Genomic DNA, 18,424 nt, shown 5'->3' with positions numbered 1-18,424 from the left:
CCCAGTATGAATTTGATATAACTTTAAGGAAGACAGTCTCACAATCCAAAGGCATTGCCTCTATCACAAATCACAGGCTTCAGAGTTGAAAGAGGGTCTATAGAGGAATTAATGCCACCTTGCCAAACTTCAAGCGAACACATACCACCCATGTTATTGTATACTTCGTGTGTTTCTTTAAATCTACTACCTTTGTTATTATTTTAACTTGGTTCATATAAAATAGAGCACTGCTACTATCATAAATAGAAAATCAGTAATTCTTGCCAGAAAGTAGAAGGCAATCACAAAAATAAATATGACAACCAAAAAAAAATTTTATTATACTTGCTGTTGCAACTAAAGTCTGATCTCTCTTGAAAAGGGAAAGGAGCAAATGATAGAGAGGTATTAAACTGACCAGCACCAAACCAAGACTTCCTTATTGGCTTAATGAGAACGATTCAAAGAGAATAATGTCCTTACTTTGTGGTCAGTGTCACTTAGTTCTGTGTATCATCTAATGCCCTCTCCCATACCAGCCAGAGGTGGACAACTCACTTAGTGATTCCCCAAGATTGCCCAGTGACTCAGTAACAAACCTGGGCAAGAAATCTGTTTAAGTTTGCTGCCTCCCAGCCACACCTCTCCTCACTAGGCCCCACTGCCCCAGCACCAGCAGGGTAAGTCCATCCACTCTGGATGTAGTCTTCTTCCCACCCCTACCCTCAGCAAGGCCTGGAAGCCAAAGGAAGGCAAACTGCCAACTCTGTCCTTGCACTATGTGCAAACTCTTCTGCCTGCCCCCTCAGGTAAAGAACACTGGCCACCTTGAAAGACCTGGGAATCAGAAAGTAAAGCTCTGCTTTACTCAGTCATTCAACCTACCCACTACAGGCTTCTGCACCAGACACCCCGAGAGGCACTGTAAGAGGGACATGGGTGGGGAAAATATCCTTGAGACAAAGAGATGCAGAAGTCATTTCATCTCCCCCAAACCTGGAGGCTTCTGGCTCCAGCTAGAATCCTGCTGAGGGTCAGTATTCCCAGCCTCTGTAAAGCGGCACAGGAAGCGGCCTAGAAAGAACCAGTGACTTCAGCATGAATCTCATGGGAGTTGCATGTATTCCAAGATGACAGGTCCAACACACAGCAGTTACCCAGATCAGAGGTTGAATGTGGCCCTCCCCAGTGCCCCTAAACCACAGAGCTTAAGTCTCTCATCACTGCCCTAGGAGAAGGGACTAGACAGAAACAAAGATTTTTCCTTTAAAACTCTTTCTTTGGGGCCAGGAGCCAGGAGCACCTCTAGGGACAGAAGGTCCATTTTCCTCCAACACACAAGACCTCTGCTCTCCAATGCATATTCCAGACAGATATTCTGCTCACAGTGAAGGCCTCCTATGGGGATGCCCACTTTACTCACAGACTAGTGCCTCTGTTTTGGAAAATTCCTCCCACTCTGGAAGAGGCCTTGGCCTCAGCTAGCCCATGGGCTCCCCTCCATGACCCATACTGTCTCCTTGAGATTTGTTTCGACTCAGGATGTTCTGCGGTGCATTGTACAGCAGCCGGTCCCTGAGCACACACTGCTGAGAAGAGCCGCCCCCACACTCTTACTTTCCCAGCATTTGCCTTGCCAATTATTAGGACAATGGGCCAATTCTCATCCTGTGTTGTTCTTGGGGAAAATACTTGGGCTAGGGAACTGGCCTAGATTGGAAATGGAACAGCAGAAGTTGCCAATTATCACTGAGTTCCCTTTTTACACCCCCTAAAGAGGTTAGTCTCTGGGGAAAATTTATAAACGGCATGGTCCCAGGCCCTCTAGGAACTCCTTAGATTCCTCAGATCTCTTGGGGTTGGGGCACATGTCAGAGGTCACTCCATCTAACTCTCTGTCCAGTGCTCAAATCCCTTAAGGGACCTCATCAGTTTCTTTCTGAATACATCCATGTTTGATGTGCTCGCCACCGTCCATGGCAGGGTATGGCACCTTTGGACAGTTCTGTTGAATCAAAATGTCTTCCTTTAGCTGAATCAAATCCACCTTCCCATCGCTTCCAAATTTGGTCTTGGCTAGTGAGTGTACCTAGCCAACCACTGAGTCTGTATTCCTAGGAAATCACCAGCCCTCAGGAAAACCGCTCATAGGCTAAAAATCTAAGTTCTGGGAAAACACAAGTGAAAGTCTACTAGAGCAGAAAGGCTGGTAGATAGAAAATGGGCTGGACTTTTCTCATGGCCCTGAAAGGCAAGTGAGGTCACAGATTCAGCATGTGAAACATTTGCAGGCAGCCCCTAAAAGTCCAGCTGTACAGACATCAGAAAATGTGTGCAATCCCTACAATAGAATGGAAAGAGAGAAGGAGCTGTAGCCTTTGCTTTGTAAGAGTTCTCAATCTTAACAGGAAGGTAAGGAGGAATGGAAGCAGTTTGAGAAACCTGAAGCTTGGTCCAGATTCAGCAGGCCCTGCATGATGGACTGCACCAGTCTCCGTGGGAGGGGCTGGTCCTACAGCCAAAAGCCTTGGCTTCTCCCTGGAACTTCCTACTTCAAGTCTCTCCTGCTCATGCCTGGCTCAAACCTCTTTGACTCAGGCCAGCCCCACAATCTTGGAAGGGAAATTGGCTCAGAAACACAGAGGAAGCCTGGGACAGTCCCCCATTATGTGGGAAGAGCAAGAAAAAATGTGAAAAAGAAAACATCTCCCTTCCATATGGGGGAGGCAGCAATTCAACACAACAGGTTAAGAGGGACAGACTGGGCGGGGGGTGGTCATCACCAAGATGACTAGCCCAACAATTCTGAAAGATGGATTTTTTTGTTTTGTTTTTCTTTTCACCTGTCATTCTTCTCAGTGCTGTCACTCTTTTCTCTCCCTCCTGGCAGAAGACAAGTTGTGACTTTTTTACTCCCACCAACAAGCTGCCTGGCTTTTGGGAGCACAGCTGTTATGGGATGGGAGGAGAATGGCATCCTCCAGAAGGGTGCCCAGAAGACTCAGGTTCTATCTTTCCCCTCTCCCTCGTCACAGCTGGGAAGCTTGCTGTTTGCCCAGGAAACATGAGCACAAGTCCATGAGGATACATGTCCTCTTATATGGATGCTATGGGCCAGGGGAGGAATCAGAGCTCTGGTACTTAAATGGATGTGTAACCCTGCCCCTAGATAGCCCATCATATTCTGAGAGTGAGTCCAAGAGAGTCAGTAATACCTACTGAACAGTAGACCATGGCCTTAGGCCCCTTTTGAAAAAAATCGAAGTTAGCATTATCAAAAAGCAAATAGCACACATAAGGGAGACCATAAAACCTTGCCTAAAAGTAAAGTCCTCAACTATGTGAGTTAAGAAGAGAGCAACCCTAGCATCTCTTTCCCCGCCCTATCAGAGTACAGCAGCTTTAGACAGTTATGCTGCATCCAAGTGTGCTTTCTGATATTGGTAATGATAGGGTCCATGTGCCCCCTTGATTCCAGAGGTCTTCCCTCATCCCTACCACTAAAGAATTATTTTGGCACTGTGTGTCCTGCAAGAGGTGGCTGTCCCCATACCATCTGGCTGCCCTCTTTGTTTGTATGGGATGTGTCCCCCCAACACACGTATATTGCCACCTCTATGGGCCAGAGACCTTCAGAAGTGAAGGATGCTCTCCACCTCAGACATAGTGAGATACTTGGTCACTGGATGTTCCTTCTTCAATGGTTACATAGAATATGCCCCTCTCCCTACTTTCATATGAAGATCTGACTGCTTCCTTCCCAGGCGTACCAGAAATAGACATCCCACCATCTATGGTCAAGGAGGTAGATGCCCTCTTAGGGGTTTCTTGAAGATAGTAACAAAACAAAACAAAAAAATGCCTACCACTCCGTTATCCTTGAAGGCAATCCTCAACCAATCCTCAACCGTGAAAAGACCATGAGGAAGAAAACAGAAACAGTGTTGGTGACCAAGGAAACAAGTTGCACTACAGTTACTGAAAGGCTGATCAGCATGTGAAGGACCTCATTTCTCTCCTCCTAGCTTTTTGTGTACCACCCTCCCCCAAGCCTGTTCCCCATCCACTCCCTCAGAGCCTCACTATCTACTACTCTTTTTTAAGGAGTGAACTGGTGATGCATTAACATGCCTCCCCACCACATCCCTAGCCCTGTCCACACAGAAGAGCCTGGTCGTTGTTTTTTTTTTATTTCTTTTGTTCCATGCAGAAGAATTTTATTAGAACTTCTACTAACCATAAATCCTCCAAGGACTCCGAAGCATGACTCTCCAGAAGCAGAATGACAGACTTCCTGAACAACAAACAGACATTTTGAATGTTCTGAAAAATAACGCCAAGTGGGAATTTACTTGTTCCGCCAACTCTTGAACCTAGGACCAAACTCATTTTTGCACATATCCCTTATCAGGCCATTATACCAGAGCAGGAGAAATTTTACCCCTTGGAATAATCATTTCCATTGCTTCCCAAGCCAGGATATGCCTTGCCAAGTGTAACCCATATTCAAGAGCCATCTGCTTTAGCAATACAGGAAGCCACCAAAGGGGTGTGCTTTAGATAATCCTACAGCTCTGCTAGCCAAGGCTGCTTCTGGGGTGAGAAGGCATGCTGCTATTTGCCAGCTGTGGTCCCCAAGCCCAGCCCTGCTGAATCCTGTACAATGCACCAAGTAGAACTAGGGGAGAGCCCACTGACTTAGTCATTAACAAAACCCTTTTCACATGTCCAGATTCTAATAGGCAGATGTCAAAGGAGTCCCTGGGGCAAGACTGTTCACCCTTTGTGTGACTCGCCTCCCTCCTCACCTGAAAAAGAGCCCATGCAGAGACCTAAAAGCTATATCCTATCCTGTGCCACCAACTAACCAACCGTGGCGGGTATCTGTGCCAGTGGAGGTGTGCATTTTATTTTAATTCAATGAGAAAATTGTTGTACCCGCAAACAATATAAGCAAAGATGTTAGTGCCACCATGACATCTGAGGATGAGTATTCTTCCAAGAGTTAAAGATATAAATTAAAGATGTTCACTTGCCCGTGTCAAGAATGTTATTGAGTGGTCTCCCCACTCTCTGAGCGGGTACTCCCACCATGACCACCAGTTTCCTTCAGTTGTTCTTACCACTTGGGAACAGTCCCCAGTCCCCTCAGTCCCCCAGTTTTGAACCCAACTGGAGGTGACAGAATGCAGGGACAGTCTCAGCAGACTGATGGTCTTTCTCAGGCTCCACAAAGTGAGCTCTGTCCACCAACTCCTGGAGATGGGAAGTTGTTCCCCAGCCCTAGGAATTAAACACTCTTCTGTTCCACGATTCTGCTCATCCAGAACAAGTGCAAGATCTTTTACCAGAGGGAACAGCTAAATTCAGATACCTGCTGCTGCCTACAGTGTCTTTTAGCAAACACTTCCAACAGAAAAATGACACCAATTAAGCATAATTATTAGGATTTTACAGAGCCATTTTTCTATCTCAGGGACATTTTACTGTTCCAAGCCCCCCAGTTTCCTTTGTCCTTAGACGGGCCTCAGATCAGTAAGTTAAAGGTATATATTGATTGGTCTTTATTATGTGGGGGACGACTGCCTTATTAAATTGAAATTAAAGGTACGTCTAGGGAAAAGTTCATTTTGAGTGCCAACTCAGAAAAACACTCCGAGACATAAACAACAGGTAAAGATGAGGCTTTGCACAACAGAAGGCTTGGGGACAGGAACTGAGCTGATAAGGAAGGCACACGTTGTCTGAAAGAATAGGGTAATAAGCTCAAGAATGCAGATTTTGACAGAATCTGCCCTGAATTTGTGGTGTCTCCTGCCCCAGAACAGGCACTGAGGAGGGAGGGAAATGTAATTATAAATTAAACATAATCAGGGATGCTCTGGTATATTGTTACACACACACACACACACACACACACACACACACACACACACACACACTTTTCCTAGGGGTATTCAGTTCTCTGTCAATGAATAAAAAGCCTCTCCGATTATTTTGAAGGTTAAAAAGGGTGATGGGGTTGAGTGTCTGTGTGTACAAATGCTGTTGCTTAGATACTCTCTAGCCTTCTGGTTCACTTTGCTCTTTCCCCTCCCCCCTTCCCTCCTCCTCTTCCTAGGACAAGACGAGCGCCCTGAGCCTCAGCAATGTGGCAGGCGTGTTCTACATCCTGATCGGGGGACTTGGACTAGCCATGCTGGTTGCCTTAATCGAGTTCTGCTACAAATCCCGTAGTGAATCCAAGAGGATGAAGGTGGCATCGTCTCCCCAGGCCTTTTTCCTACCCCATTCTGTGATATCACTGGGTTTCCTGGGAGTCTCCATACTAGAAAGGGTGGGGAGTGACAGGAGGTTGAGGTCCGTTTGAGGCAAGGGGCAGAATCTGTGATGAGGAAGGTGACAAGAAAGGGGACAGCTTATGAGAAAGGAAGGAAGATGGGATGTGTCAGGTCTGGGAAACCACTGCACCTGCCAGAGATGGGGAGGTGAGTTTAAAACTTAGGAGTCCAAGTGGACAGTCAACACAGTGTGAGGCAAGAGTGGCTGCAACAGAAGTAGATTCTCCCTGAGGTTGCATTAATAGAAGTATAGCTGCCAAAATAGGGGAAGAGGTATCTACCTTCTGCAAGACAGATAATCTTGCTATGCTTGGTGAATTAGGTCTTTTCTTAGCCACTGTACTATGATACAGATTTTGGCAAAGATTAAGCAAATTAGCTAGATGACCCCAAACCACATCAAATATAGTTGAAGGCATATAACCAGAGAAGAGAAAAATTAGGGAGGATATGAGACCTGTCTATAAAAATATGAAGACTTTTCAGGTAGAAAAAAATAGACGAGTTCTAGGGGGTCCCAAAGTGTACGACAAGAACTAATGACTAAAAGCTATGGAGAACAGATGTTAACACAGTGAGATCTACTTTTCTTTCAGAGCCACCACAAAATGGGAGAGACTGTCCCACTAAATAGCAAGCATCCCATCACAGGAGGTGTACAAGTAGAGGAAGAGTAACCCTTGGGGAGGATAGAGATTCCAGTCCTCAAAGGGAGTTTAGAAAAAAAGGCCCTCAAGACCCCTCACACTTCCTCATTTAGCTTCAATAAGAATATATTTCTGCAAGTGTGAATTATGTGAGCAACACCATGAGCAAGACATCACAATGAGACAGGACTGAGATGCGATCTGTGACCATCGGCACTTTCAACAAAAAAACCACACAGAAAAATTACTCAGTGAAGCAACTTATAAATAGGAAGGTCGATAGGAATACAGAGGAGGGAATTAGAGAAGGCTTCCGGGATGAGGCAAAAATTAAGAGGAAAGATGAGTGGGACTCAGACCAACAAAGGTAGAGAGAAAACACAGTCACTCTGAGCAATGTACCCCTAGGGCTGTGACGTTGGCTTGACTAGACTAGGAAGATTCACTGGTAGGATTTGCTCTCCTAGAATCGGCCCTAAGAAGTCCACAGAAGCTCAGTACACCTACTGCGGAGTCACGACTACAGCCTCCTGCCTAGCCTCTCCCTGCCTTGGGGCAAGAGCCCTACACATATCTCCAGGGTCACTCTTGGAGAAGACATGGCTGGACACTTGCTTCCCCTGTTTGGAAACTCTGTATTCAGTTCTGTACACAGAGAGTAGGAGTTGGAGGAGGAGGGCCTTATGTCCTGCCATTCAGACCTTCTGTCCTGGCATTCAACATTTCCACATCATGGCTCCCCCCTACTTTCCCCTCCCCAAAAATCTGCTTTCCTTACATACTATGCACTCCAGTCACCCACCTCATGCTTCCCACCCATGTGCCTTAATGCAGGCTAATCTCTCTCTCCATCTTCTGCCCACAGGGCCCATTTAAAAGGCAATTTAACTAAGATACAATAACAAGGAACAATTAAGGGATGGTAGTATGATGGTATTTAACCAGGGGACCTAGGAACACCTCATTCCTGCCCTTGACCAGCTCACCCACTACCAGGTCTTCTCAAAAAGGACAAAGCAGAGCAGAAGCATGGGCCTCAAATTCTAAACCCAGGGTAGACCTCCAAGAAGCTTGGCAAACACAACGAGGTCTCCTAGAACCTAAACAAAGATTTCTTTGCCCATTCCATCTAAAACCGCAACCTAAATATTCTCGTATCTTACCCTCCAAAGTGAGGAAAGGCCACTCTGGAGGAAAAGAGTGGAACAGAGAAAGAGCCAGGTGAGCTACAATCTTTACAACCCTCTAAAACCTTCCACATGGACTGTGACCCAAACCAAGGACCCAGGATTGGCCCAGTCCACAGTGCAGGATCTCTTTCTCACTGCTTCCCTAGAGCACAGTGCATGTGGTGGTCTGAAGCACGGACTCTAGAGACTGAGTGTCTGAGCATAAACCCTGCCTGCTTCATTTGTTAACTGTGTCATCTGGGACAAGTTCCAATAGCTCTCTGAGCCTCATTTTCTGTAAAATGGGGCTAGTGGCAATACATATCTCCTAAAATTGTTGTGAGCTTTCTTTGAAAAATATAAAGGGGTTGGCAAAATGCCTGAGTCATGATAAGCTCTCAGTAAATAAGAATACTAACAATGATAACTAGGATTTATAATATTTCCTATTAATGACCAGCCACAGTCTTTTTAAGACTTCTTTTATTGCCCCTACTTACAGTCCTAGGTTTTTTGATCTATATAGTTTGTAAGTTCCTGAAGGTAAGAAGCTGTGTCTAATTTCTCTTTGGACATCCCACACACATAGGGTAACTATTAGTAAAATTAATGTGGAATTGTACCCTAAAGAGAAAATCTCAAGGCTGAGGTGATTCATCGGGGAGAGCTGCTATCTGAGTAAGCAAATACAACCATCAAGATCACCCAGCCTGAAAGCACAGACAACATCATCCAAGCTGATTCTGGCTCCATCTGTGCTCATAAAATCTGATGAGAGCAGGCATCCACCAAACAGGAAGTGCCTGGACTTCTGGCCCTTTCTATGGGATTACCGTGTCCCACTAATCATGGTCGGTGTCAGGTAATGGTACCAGGGTGGCTTAAGACTAGGATCCTCTTAAAACTAGACAGATGAGTTTTACCACTGAAGTCACAACATTCAGGTTAAGACAATACTTAGAGGAGGCCACTGAATCAGGTCATAACTTCTTGGGGACATTGGTACCCTTCCCTTCACAAAGATGTTGAATTTCTCAGAAACCAATGCCAGGATCTCTTAGAATCATTCATCCAAGGTCTTCCGCCATGATCTTTTATAGTTAATTCCAGTGGTTGGCACAATTTCTGCCCAATTCACCAAGGCTCCTAATAGAATTTTTAGTCTTCCAACTGCAGAAAAGATACTTCTACTGTCTTTATTGATCAACCCAACCCTTCATTTTTGAAGCTCCATCAACTTCTCTCTTATCCAAAGGAGAAAAGTAAAATACCATCTACCTGCCTCTCAGACTTCACAGCTTTGCAATTTTCTTTATTATTCTGTGATTAGCCTTACCCAGAGGCAGTTAACTCTTTACAGACATGGGGCCTCCACCTTACACAAAGGGTCCTGTTAACAGTGTCATGGGCCTTTAGTCAGAACCTTGCACAAAAAATGAATCTTGGAACACTGAAAAAAGAAAAAAAATAAAATAAAACAGTTAATAACAAATGTTTAAAAAAAAAAAAAAGAACCTTCCCTCTTATTCCTTTCCTTGATCACAGTGTTTGGCCGACTTTAAGGCTTTGAGCCTCTAAACATAGTTCAGGGCCAACCCCTAATTTCTCAACAGTAGTTAGGGAGCCCTTCCTCGCTGTGCATGGAAGAGAGAAAAAAGAAAGGAAGGGGGTAGAAAAGGGGAAGAAGGAGGAAAAGACGGGAAGAAGACATGTTTTTAGTAACTTCCATGTTCAGAGTGCTTTATATACATTTGTTAAAGATTTTATTTATTTATTTATTTATTTATTTATTTATTTATTTGACAGACAGAGATCACAAGTAGGCAGAGAGGGAGGCAGAGAGAGAGGGGGAAGCAGGCTTCCCACTGAGCAGAGAGCCCCATGTGGGGCTCGATCCCAGGACCCTGGGATCATGACCTGAGATGAAGGCAGAGGCTTTAACCCACTGAGCCACCCAGATGCCCCTATATACAGTTTTATTAGCCTGGTAACGTGTTGTGCTTGCAGTTCTATAGATGAAGAAATAGGGGTTCAGAGAAGCTAAGGAGCTTGTCCTAGGAAGGTCACACAAGCTAGCAGCTGGACTAACAGAATTAGACTTCCAACGCAAGAACAGATCATTGTGAGCACCTACTATGTGTCTCCTCCAGCAGCAGTCACAGTGGATAGACAAATAAGACGCAGCCCTATCCTTAGGTTTTCCTCATGTAATTGTAGAGGCCATCCATTATAGGTCATCTTTTGCTTGTGTGTTGTTGAGTCCCTTTCCCTTTTGACATGTCACACAAGCAAGACACACAGCAGGTGTCACAGGCAGAGTGGGAAGGCACCCTGGAGGCATTCCTTCCACACAGACTTACTGAGCACCACTGTATGCTAGGCATTGCTCAGCACTGGGGACACAGTCAGGAGCAAAACAGACATAGCTTCTGTTCTCAGGAAACTACAAGTGTGATGGGAAGACAGAAAAAATATGTATACATTTACATGTTCAATGGGGGGTTTGAACAAAAATGCTGGTGCTGTCAAGTCTTGATCAGGGAATGAGGGTTGGGACAGGTCACAGGGGTTCCCCTGAGAAACTGATGTCTAGCAGAGTTGAAATGTGGAAGGAATTAACCAGGGGGAAAGAGTTGCCTGCAAAGGATGCACGTGTATCAGAGACCCAAAGACTACAACTTTTGCCCAGAAATGGGAAGAAGTCCAGGATGACCAGGGCCCAGGAAGACTGTGGGAAGAACATGAGAGTTGGGGACTCAGGGAGGGACTTCAGACAACTTTTTCATTGAGCAGAATCTGAATGGTCATATAGTAGCAAAAATACACAACCCAAGACACAGTCCAGACTGAAGTCTCAGATCCTCAGTGCCTCTCCTCTACCTGGGGAAAAAGACCAGAATTGAGTCCTTAGCTGACATCAAAGATAACCAGGGTCTGTATTACTGCCCACTTAGCTCCCTGTAGAAGCTAAGTGCGTGTATGACACGAGCTGTGGTTAAGCCACAGCAGCTGAGGTTTGCACGCTTCCCTGGAATCATCAACCAGCTGGGAGACTCGGAATGCGGGGTGCATCCTCCGCACCGGGCGGTCACTCTGGCTCGTAGCACACGTGCTAGTAGGAGGTCATCACTGAGGTCTGAGCTCTCATTAGGGTGTTCTAGGATGGACAGCGGTGGGGAGACTTTTCTTAGAAAAGCAAGTGGTTGAAAAGTTAGGATATAATCACAGAAAAATGAGTCTCTGAAGAGGCAACTTGGGGGACTTTGAGGTTGGACTTTTCACTCACACTTTTCTCCCTGAGCATCAGCTTCAAACATACTGTAAAGATGAACTTTAAGAATGGCTAGTACATCAAGGATGGACAAGGGAGAACTGCATTTCACAGAAGCAAGGGGAAGAATGATATGAGCCTATGACAGCTTAGCTACAGGGGGCACAGTTAGGATGTCATCTGCTTTGACTTTAGTGGACAGATAACTCTAACCTTTAATCAGTCAATCATAAGTCCTCAGTTTCTCTGTAGAGTGAAGGATATAAATATCAATCTTGCTTACATATTAGAATTACCTGAAGAGTTTTCAAAAATCTAGATGTTCAGGCCATACACTACACTTAGTAAGTCAGCACCTTGGAGGGTATGTCTCGGACATCAATGTGTTTCCCCCAGAACTCCCTAGAGAACTCCAATGTGCAGTCAAATCTGGGAATTAATGATCTAGTCATTTTTAGCATTGCTTTCCACTCCCAAGTTCTGACTCTATTCATCTCTTCTCCTAAGATCCCATAAATGTATTAGAAAGGAAGCCAGTAAGAAGGTAGCACTCATTGCCAATGGGAGGATGGAATCATTGACCACAGAGAAGCCCTCAGCTTCCTGGAAAACCACTTCTGAGTGGTATGAGTTTGGAGAGTTTTAGCTACATGCCCGGCTAAGTTATATCAGACCAATACTGATCTGCCACCAATCTTCTCCTTTAAGATAAATTCATCAAATACCACCAAATGCAATGGAATATTATGGGAATATATGAGACCTTTTGAAAAACAAAGCCCAAGGTGATCTGTGTGAATTTAAACTTTATTTTCTAATAAAGGGATGTGGCAGAAAAAAAATCATAGAAGATAAACATTCCAGGCCAATCCACAGAAGGTTCCATACTTCCCTCACACACAAGTGAGAACCAGTAACCATTAATTCCTTGGATTTTCTTTTCACCTTTCCCCCATAGAGCATCACAGTCGTATTTATTTGGCCTTCACTTAGAAGAATGCAATCATGGTCATACTTCCTCTTGAGTGGAGGACAATGAAAACAGAATGTAAATAAATCAAGACTGGAGGTTTGAGAAGGCAGAGCCAGTATGGGCAGAGCATCCTTTGGGGCAAATCTGTCTGAATCAGGAATTTCAAAAAGAACCCTTAAAAACATTATCAGAACTACTGGTAGTAAGAGGAGACTCTCAGCATAGTACAGTAGAAACAAAAATTAGGTCAAACTGCTGTTTAAGTCTGTCTGGCCATCAGAGATTGACTGACTTCTCTGATGGCTAGAATCATGGCAATATGCAAAGGAGAAAGCACATAAACTTTTTGAGAAGGGTCCTAGGTGGTTGGCTTTTTAAAGACAAATTTAAAATATCTATTAAACATCTATATACTGGACACTATAGGAGACTGCTAGGGAATAGGAAGAAATGAACCTTGCCTTCTTCCAGAGAGCTCTCTTAAAGAAGACAAAACCTACATCAGCAGAAGCAGAACCATTATAAAAGCATGTATAATGTAGGAGCACCGAGGCTGGGCGGGGGCAAGGGGCCAAATACTTGCTAATACAACCTAGAACGTCTTCAAGAAGGAGGTGAGAACCAAATTAGCTTGAAGGATCGGTAGGATTGGTCTCAGAAAACTCTCAACTCATAGATAATTCTTCTTTATGTTGATTCCCAAGAAACCAACCCCCACTTCAAAAATTCTATGGTATCACTTAATGGGAGATTAGAAATGACAGGAAGAGAGAAGGGTTTGGATTTCATGTCATGAAGCTTCTTTCTCCAAAGGAACTCAGAACAGAACCCTTCCTCTTATCTAATAATATATGGTTCTAATTCCAAGTTGTGGTCTTGAATATTCCACCTCACCCATCTGATCCCAGGCTGATCACTGAAGTCCTTTTCATATCTAGAATTCTAATATTCTGGAAATCCCAAGCTTAGCAGAGCTGATTTGATGTGTCAGTCTGGAAGTCAGATTATACGTGCTGCTGGGGAAACAGCTGACATGCAGATAATGATCTTTGGAATGTATTCTTTCCTTTAGCCCATGCTTCTTTCCAATTACATTTTGAATATTAGTCAAATAAATCCTCCATTCCCATTACACACGCTACTAGAGGTAGAATAGGATTTTTCCTGAAGTAAATCAGAGGTAGTTTTAAAGTTTAACAACAATAACACACTCCTTTAAAAAAATTTTTCAAATAATTTTTCATGCAGTAGGACTGTTCTTGCTAATAAAATTCTGCAGATGCATGGATAATCACATTTTACAAACATGGAGATTTAAAAGTCTAGAGAGGTAAGGAGATATGTGCAAGGTCATACAACTAGTTGATGTCAGAACCAAAACTAAAATCCCAAGTTTTCTCAACTTTTCCACTTGGTAATATTGCAACATTTATTACCTTTAATACTACCATGGACATAGTCCATCTTTAGAAATCATAGAATATAAGAGCTAGAAAGGATCTTAGTGACCACCCAGTCCAACACACCTCATTGCACAGAGAGAACAAGAGATCCAGAAAGGAGATTAGACTCCTCCAGAGCCACTCATCAGTTTTGGGACTTTGTGGGAAGCCAAGGTTAGCATTCAAGATAAGGAGAAAAGGCGGGTGGAGAGGAGAGGTGGGGTGAGATTTTAAGGCCATCATTGACTCATTCTCCTTGCCAATCACTGCCAAGGACCTGGGGAAGAACCCCGGTCCTCCTGAAAAGGGTTTCTGTTTGATCCCACAGCAATCCATCAATGAAGCCATACGGACATCGACGCTCCCACGTAACAGTGGGGCAGGAGCCAGCGGTGGCGGGAGTGGAGAAAATGGCCGGGTAGTCAGCCACGACTTCCCCAAGTCCATGCAGTCAATTCCCTGCATGAGCCACAGTTCAGGGATGCCCTTGGGAGCCACGGGATTGTAACTGGAGCAGATGGAGACCCCTTGGGGAGCATGCTCAAGCTCCCCCAGTTCCATCCCAAACCCTTCAGTGCCAAAAACAATAAAACGAAACGCAACCGCCACCAACCACCATGACCACAAGGAAGATGATTCAACAGAATTTCCTGAAGAATTGAAAAATTTTGCTGTCCCTTTTCCTTTTTTGATGTTCTTTCACACTTTTCCGTTTGCTAAGTGAGGATGATGAACAACACTGCCCTGCAATGGGGGGAGAATAACACTAATAGGCCTGTGTCTCTGAAACGGAGTCATGGGAACATTAATGAGGAAACTGGACTGTTTTCTTTTATTCGGTTGTTAATATGTCTTATTGTGTGTGATATTTTTTTTCTTACTAATATCCATGGTTTGCAGGTTCTGTTAGGCCCCTTCCTCCTCCTGGCTTCTTACTCCCAACTCCCTCCCCACGTCTCTTCGGTTTTCAGATTGGAGATTAAAGATTCATTCTACGGTACAAGCAAGCAAAAGGAAAAAAGCAACCTTCAAACTAATTCACCACTGGAGCTCTCTAAGTTACCCTCCGTTCCTCAGCCGCAAGCCATGGATGAGGATGCATACTGCTGAAGGAGTGGACTGCCTTCCCCAGGAAGGGCACTTCCTAGGCCCTGATATAGCTGAGGACACGGATGAGAAGCAGTTCAGACCAAGGGTGGTGGAGAGGACAAAGGCAGATGTGCAGTCAGAGGAGGACGCAAGAAGTTATTGCTGGAGGCTGAGAGAAAGCTTCCTTTAACGTGTAACAGCCATCCCACAGGCCTTAGATGGGATGGTATGCTGTCTTCACAGAGTCAACCTCAGAGCTGAGAAGTATGTCTTTCTGCTATGCTCAAGTCCAAAGGCACTCTGCTAGCTGAATTGGCCTCCTGAACCAAGTATGGCCTTGGAAATAGCTGAAAGCCAGGGAGATACTGTCCATGATTTTCACTTTTCATTTGCTTGACATCTGAGCAGGAACCCGACTGTGGAGTAAACCCTCTCTTCAGAGCTTTTGATATGGGAGGAAATGCTATGCAAACTAGGTACAAATAAAGGATGGAAGAATTTTGGAAGAGAAAGCATCATGCAAGCCCATAAGCAAGAGTACTTTTCATGGTGTGCCCTTCTTAGGATTCAGAGACCAAATATGAAGCTTAGGGTTTTGCTGACCTGGAGAATATGGATTTTCATGTCCATTCAAAAGTGTTTTAGCATGTGGCCAGGTAACATTCTGTCACTTTAGAAAGTAAAATGCCCAAGGATGAGTAACTTTAAGGAAGACAGGAAGATGAATGAAGTTGATAATGACATTGGGGGACCTTAAGATCACTGACCCCAACTTCTAAGAAGGCTGACCTTCCCCCTGGCTAAGACAGAATGAGGATGTATTAGTCCAATACCAGACTCAATATGCCCATGATTGTGACTATAAAACTAAACTAAAGCAAGGTTGGAGAAATCACAGGGTTCATGGAGAGAAGCCCAGGCTGACTGCAACTTTAGTTGGGAGCGGGGTTCCTGGCACATAGCTTTCTTGGAGATCCCAGCTCTCATTCTTGGTGCAATTGGCTTCCAGCTGTCCAGCAGCCACTCTCCTAGGTGCATGATTCAGTGTGTGCCATGTGTCTTTAGCTTTTATTGATGACCATGTTCTGGCTTGTTTCCTTACCCCCTACTTCTATCCAGTCTTCTCTGCTAGGGGTTATTATTAGCAACTGACGAACTAAAGGTTTGGAAGCCTACCAACAAGTAGGTACAGCATACTGGCTTCATCTGTGGACTCTCTCAGTGGACACCCACCATCTCTATGTGTCTCCCATTCTCCTAATAACAGCTGTAGCAAAGAACCATCCCCAAATCAAACTCTTCACTCTTTCAACTCAAGTGCTGTCCAGTCTCTCACGTGTCAGTGTGGACATGGTATGTGAAGCAGGACCATCAAGATGGATTTTTACCTTTCACTACTGCCAGCTGATGTCCTCCCCATCCCCTGCCCTCCCACCAGATTTTTTTCAGCTCATAGCCTACCACTGCAGAATCTGATATGACCCACCATTAGGGAGTGCATTTCAGAGGAGTTGGAAATAACCTTATTACTATCAACATGCTTCAAAGACCTTTTGCCTTTGGTAAAATGCCTCTCCAGCCACTGAGCTCACCAGTAACATGATCTGAGAGGGAGAGACCATCTAAGCTAACAATGAGGGTCTATGTTGTGTGGGGTCCAAGACTCCAGAGGAAGAAGGTTTTTGTCAATGGAGGGGTGACGGGGAAAACAATAGCAAGAAAAAAGTTAACTTGTATTATGTATTTTTACTACACTTTTCTTAAAAATAGAGCAATGGGAAAACTCTGAAAGAGATTGACATTTTTCTCAACAGGAATCCATACTTAACAGTTCTGGCTTTCATTAAATTTTGCTCTTTGGTACCTGGGCCTTTTATTTAACATCTATATTTGTTTTAATTCTCTTAGCAGATGTGTGAAAGATTTTTGCTTGATCAAACACTAAATATTTTGGTTCCTGTTTTTCTTTCAAGTAGCCAGGGTTTTTTGTTTTTTTTTTTTTTTTTGTTTTTTGCATAAAATGAAAATATCACCAAGAATTAAATCACTGTGGATCCATTACCTACTTTTCATATTTGTCCATTCCATTTTTGTGCCATTTCTGAAGCCAGAGCTCTAGAGGTTATGTTATTTCCTCATTGCTGAACCTAAGATTAGTATATTTTTAATGATAACCACCATTCCTGATTCATAAACCACTTTCAAATAAGTCATTTCAGCCGAACTAGTTCACTCTGAGTTATTCATTCAAATAGGATAACCAAAAAAAAAAAAAAAAAAGGCCAATTGATAATGGTTTCCAAAGGCCACATTTCCACCTACATGGGGGGCAAGGTTTGACATACAATGGTCACAGTACTAGAGAACTAGATGGCTCACGGGGTGGGTCTTCCAGACACCCCCAAACTGGAGTCTAGGTATCTGTGATGTGCAGAGTTCCAACTAAAACCAATGTAGACCATGTTTAAAAACACACAGTCTTGGTCCCAGACCCACAGTATCCTCTCATTTTTGTCTGAAAGTTTTTCTTTCATTCCAGCAAGAGTGAAAGATCCTTTCTATAAAGGATCTGACATTGGTTGACATTTAGATACTGATAATTAAGAACAGCTTCAAATGTTTTCTTTCCCAAGGAATTTTGCATAGTAACAAGGGTCAGAGGTCTCAAATAAATGAACAAAGTTCTAATTGTGGCCTTTCAGGCAGTAACTACCATCTCTGTGGTAAAGGGCTAAGGGAAAGGGAAGAAGCTAATGGACTTGTGTGAAGCTCCAACAATCGTTTGGACTCACCTGCAGTCACCTCCAGCACCCAGGTGCCTCTGAATGAAGACACACGTTAACAGCAACTAACAGGTGGATAGAACTCATCTCGGTCACCTCACTTTCACGTAGTTAGGATAATGATCCTAACAGCTATAAGCGCACGGGTTACCATGTATTAAGTACTTACTCTGTCAAGCACACTTCATACCTTCTATATCATGACAGGCTTTATGGAAGAGGAACTCAGGCTTTAAAAGATGACATAACTTGCTCACACTCCTAGAAGTGACAGAGTCAGGATGTGAACTGGGTCTGCCTAAATCCAAAGCCTTTACATTGCCCATCTACTCCTAAGCAGGTCATGACACATCACAGCCAGGAAAATAATGGGCAAACAGTTCTCTGCCTTCCTGTAATGCCAAAATAACTGGGGGCGGGGGTGGCTGGTTATACCTACCACACCTTTGGGAAAGCCAGCTTGTCTTTCTGGGTATGAGATCACTAATCCAGACAGGACTGCAAAAAGGGAGAAGAGAAGGAAGAGTTACTTTTAGTCCCTTTAAAATAGATCCAGGTTAGGGAGAAGCAAGCCTGTTGGAAAAGGGACAGAGAAGCAGGTCGCCTGCACAATGGTTGATTTCAGCCTGGAGAAGATCTTCAGGGTTGTCCTGGGGAAAGCAGAGCTAGCTTTCTGTGTGGCCAAGACTGGAATCCATTCTGGGAAGTACAGGGCAATGAACTTAGC

At 44.2% G+C, this 18,424-nt stretch overlaps 1 protein-coding gene across 3 annotated transcripts in view; it reads left to right on the top strand.

Annotated features, from left to right (window-relative positions):
* The window catches only part of LOC111140968 (glutamate ionotropic receptor AMPA type subunit 1), a 304,242-nt gene extending 289,909 nt beyond the window's left edge, over window positions 1-14,333 (top strand). For all 3 annotated transcript variants that reach the window (XM_022493249.1, XM_022493250.1, XM_022493251.1), the window contains 2 exons: window positions 6,104-6,238; window positions 14,133-14,333. In XM_022493249.1, the coding sequence (XP_022348957.1) occupies window positions 6,104-6,238; window positions 14,133-14,333 (336 nt within the window). The remainder of the gene's footprint in view (window positions 1-6,103; window positions 6,239-14,132) is intronic.
* The last annotated feature ends 4,091 nt before the right edge of the window (window positions 14,334-18,424 follow it).

The sequence above is a fragment of the Enhydra lutris genome, unplaced genomic scaffold (assembly GCF_002288905.1).
Source record: "Enhydra lutris kenyoni isolate GAN:26980312 unplaced genomic scaffold, ASM228890v2 scaffoldscaffold5, whole genome shotgun sequence".
Taxonomy (NCBI): Eukaryota; Metazoa; Chordata; class Mammalia; order Carnivora; family Mustelidae; genus Enhydra; species Enhydra lutris.
Note: the sequence above shows the minus strand (reverse complement) of the source record. Positions and strands in the feature narration are given on the sequence as shown.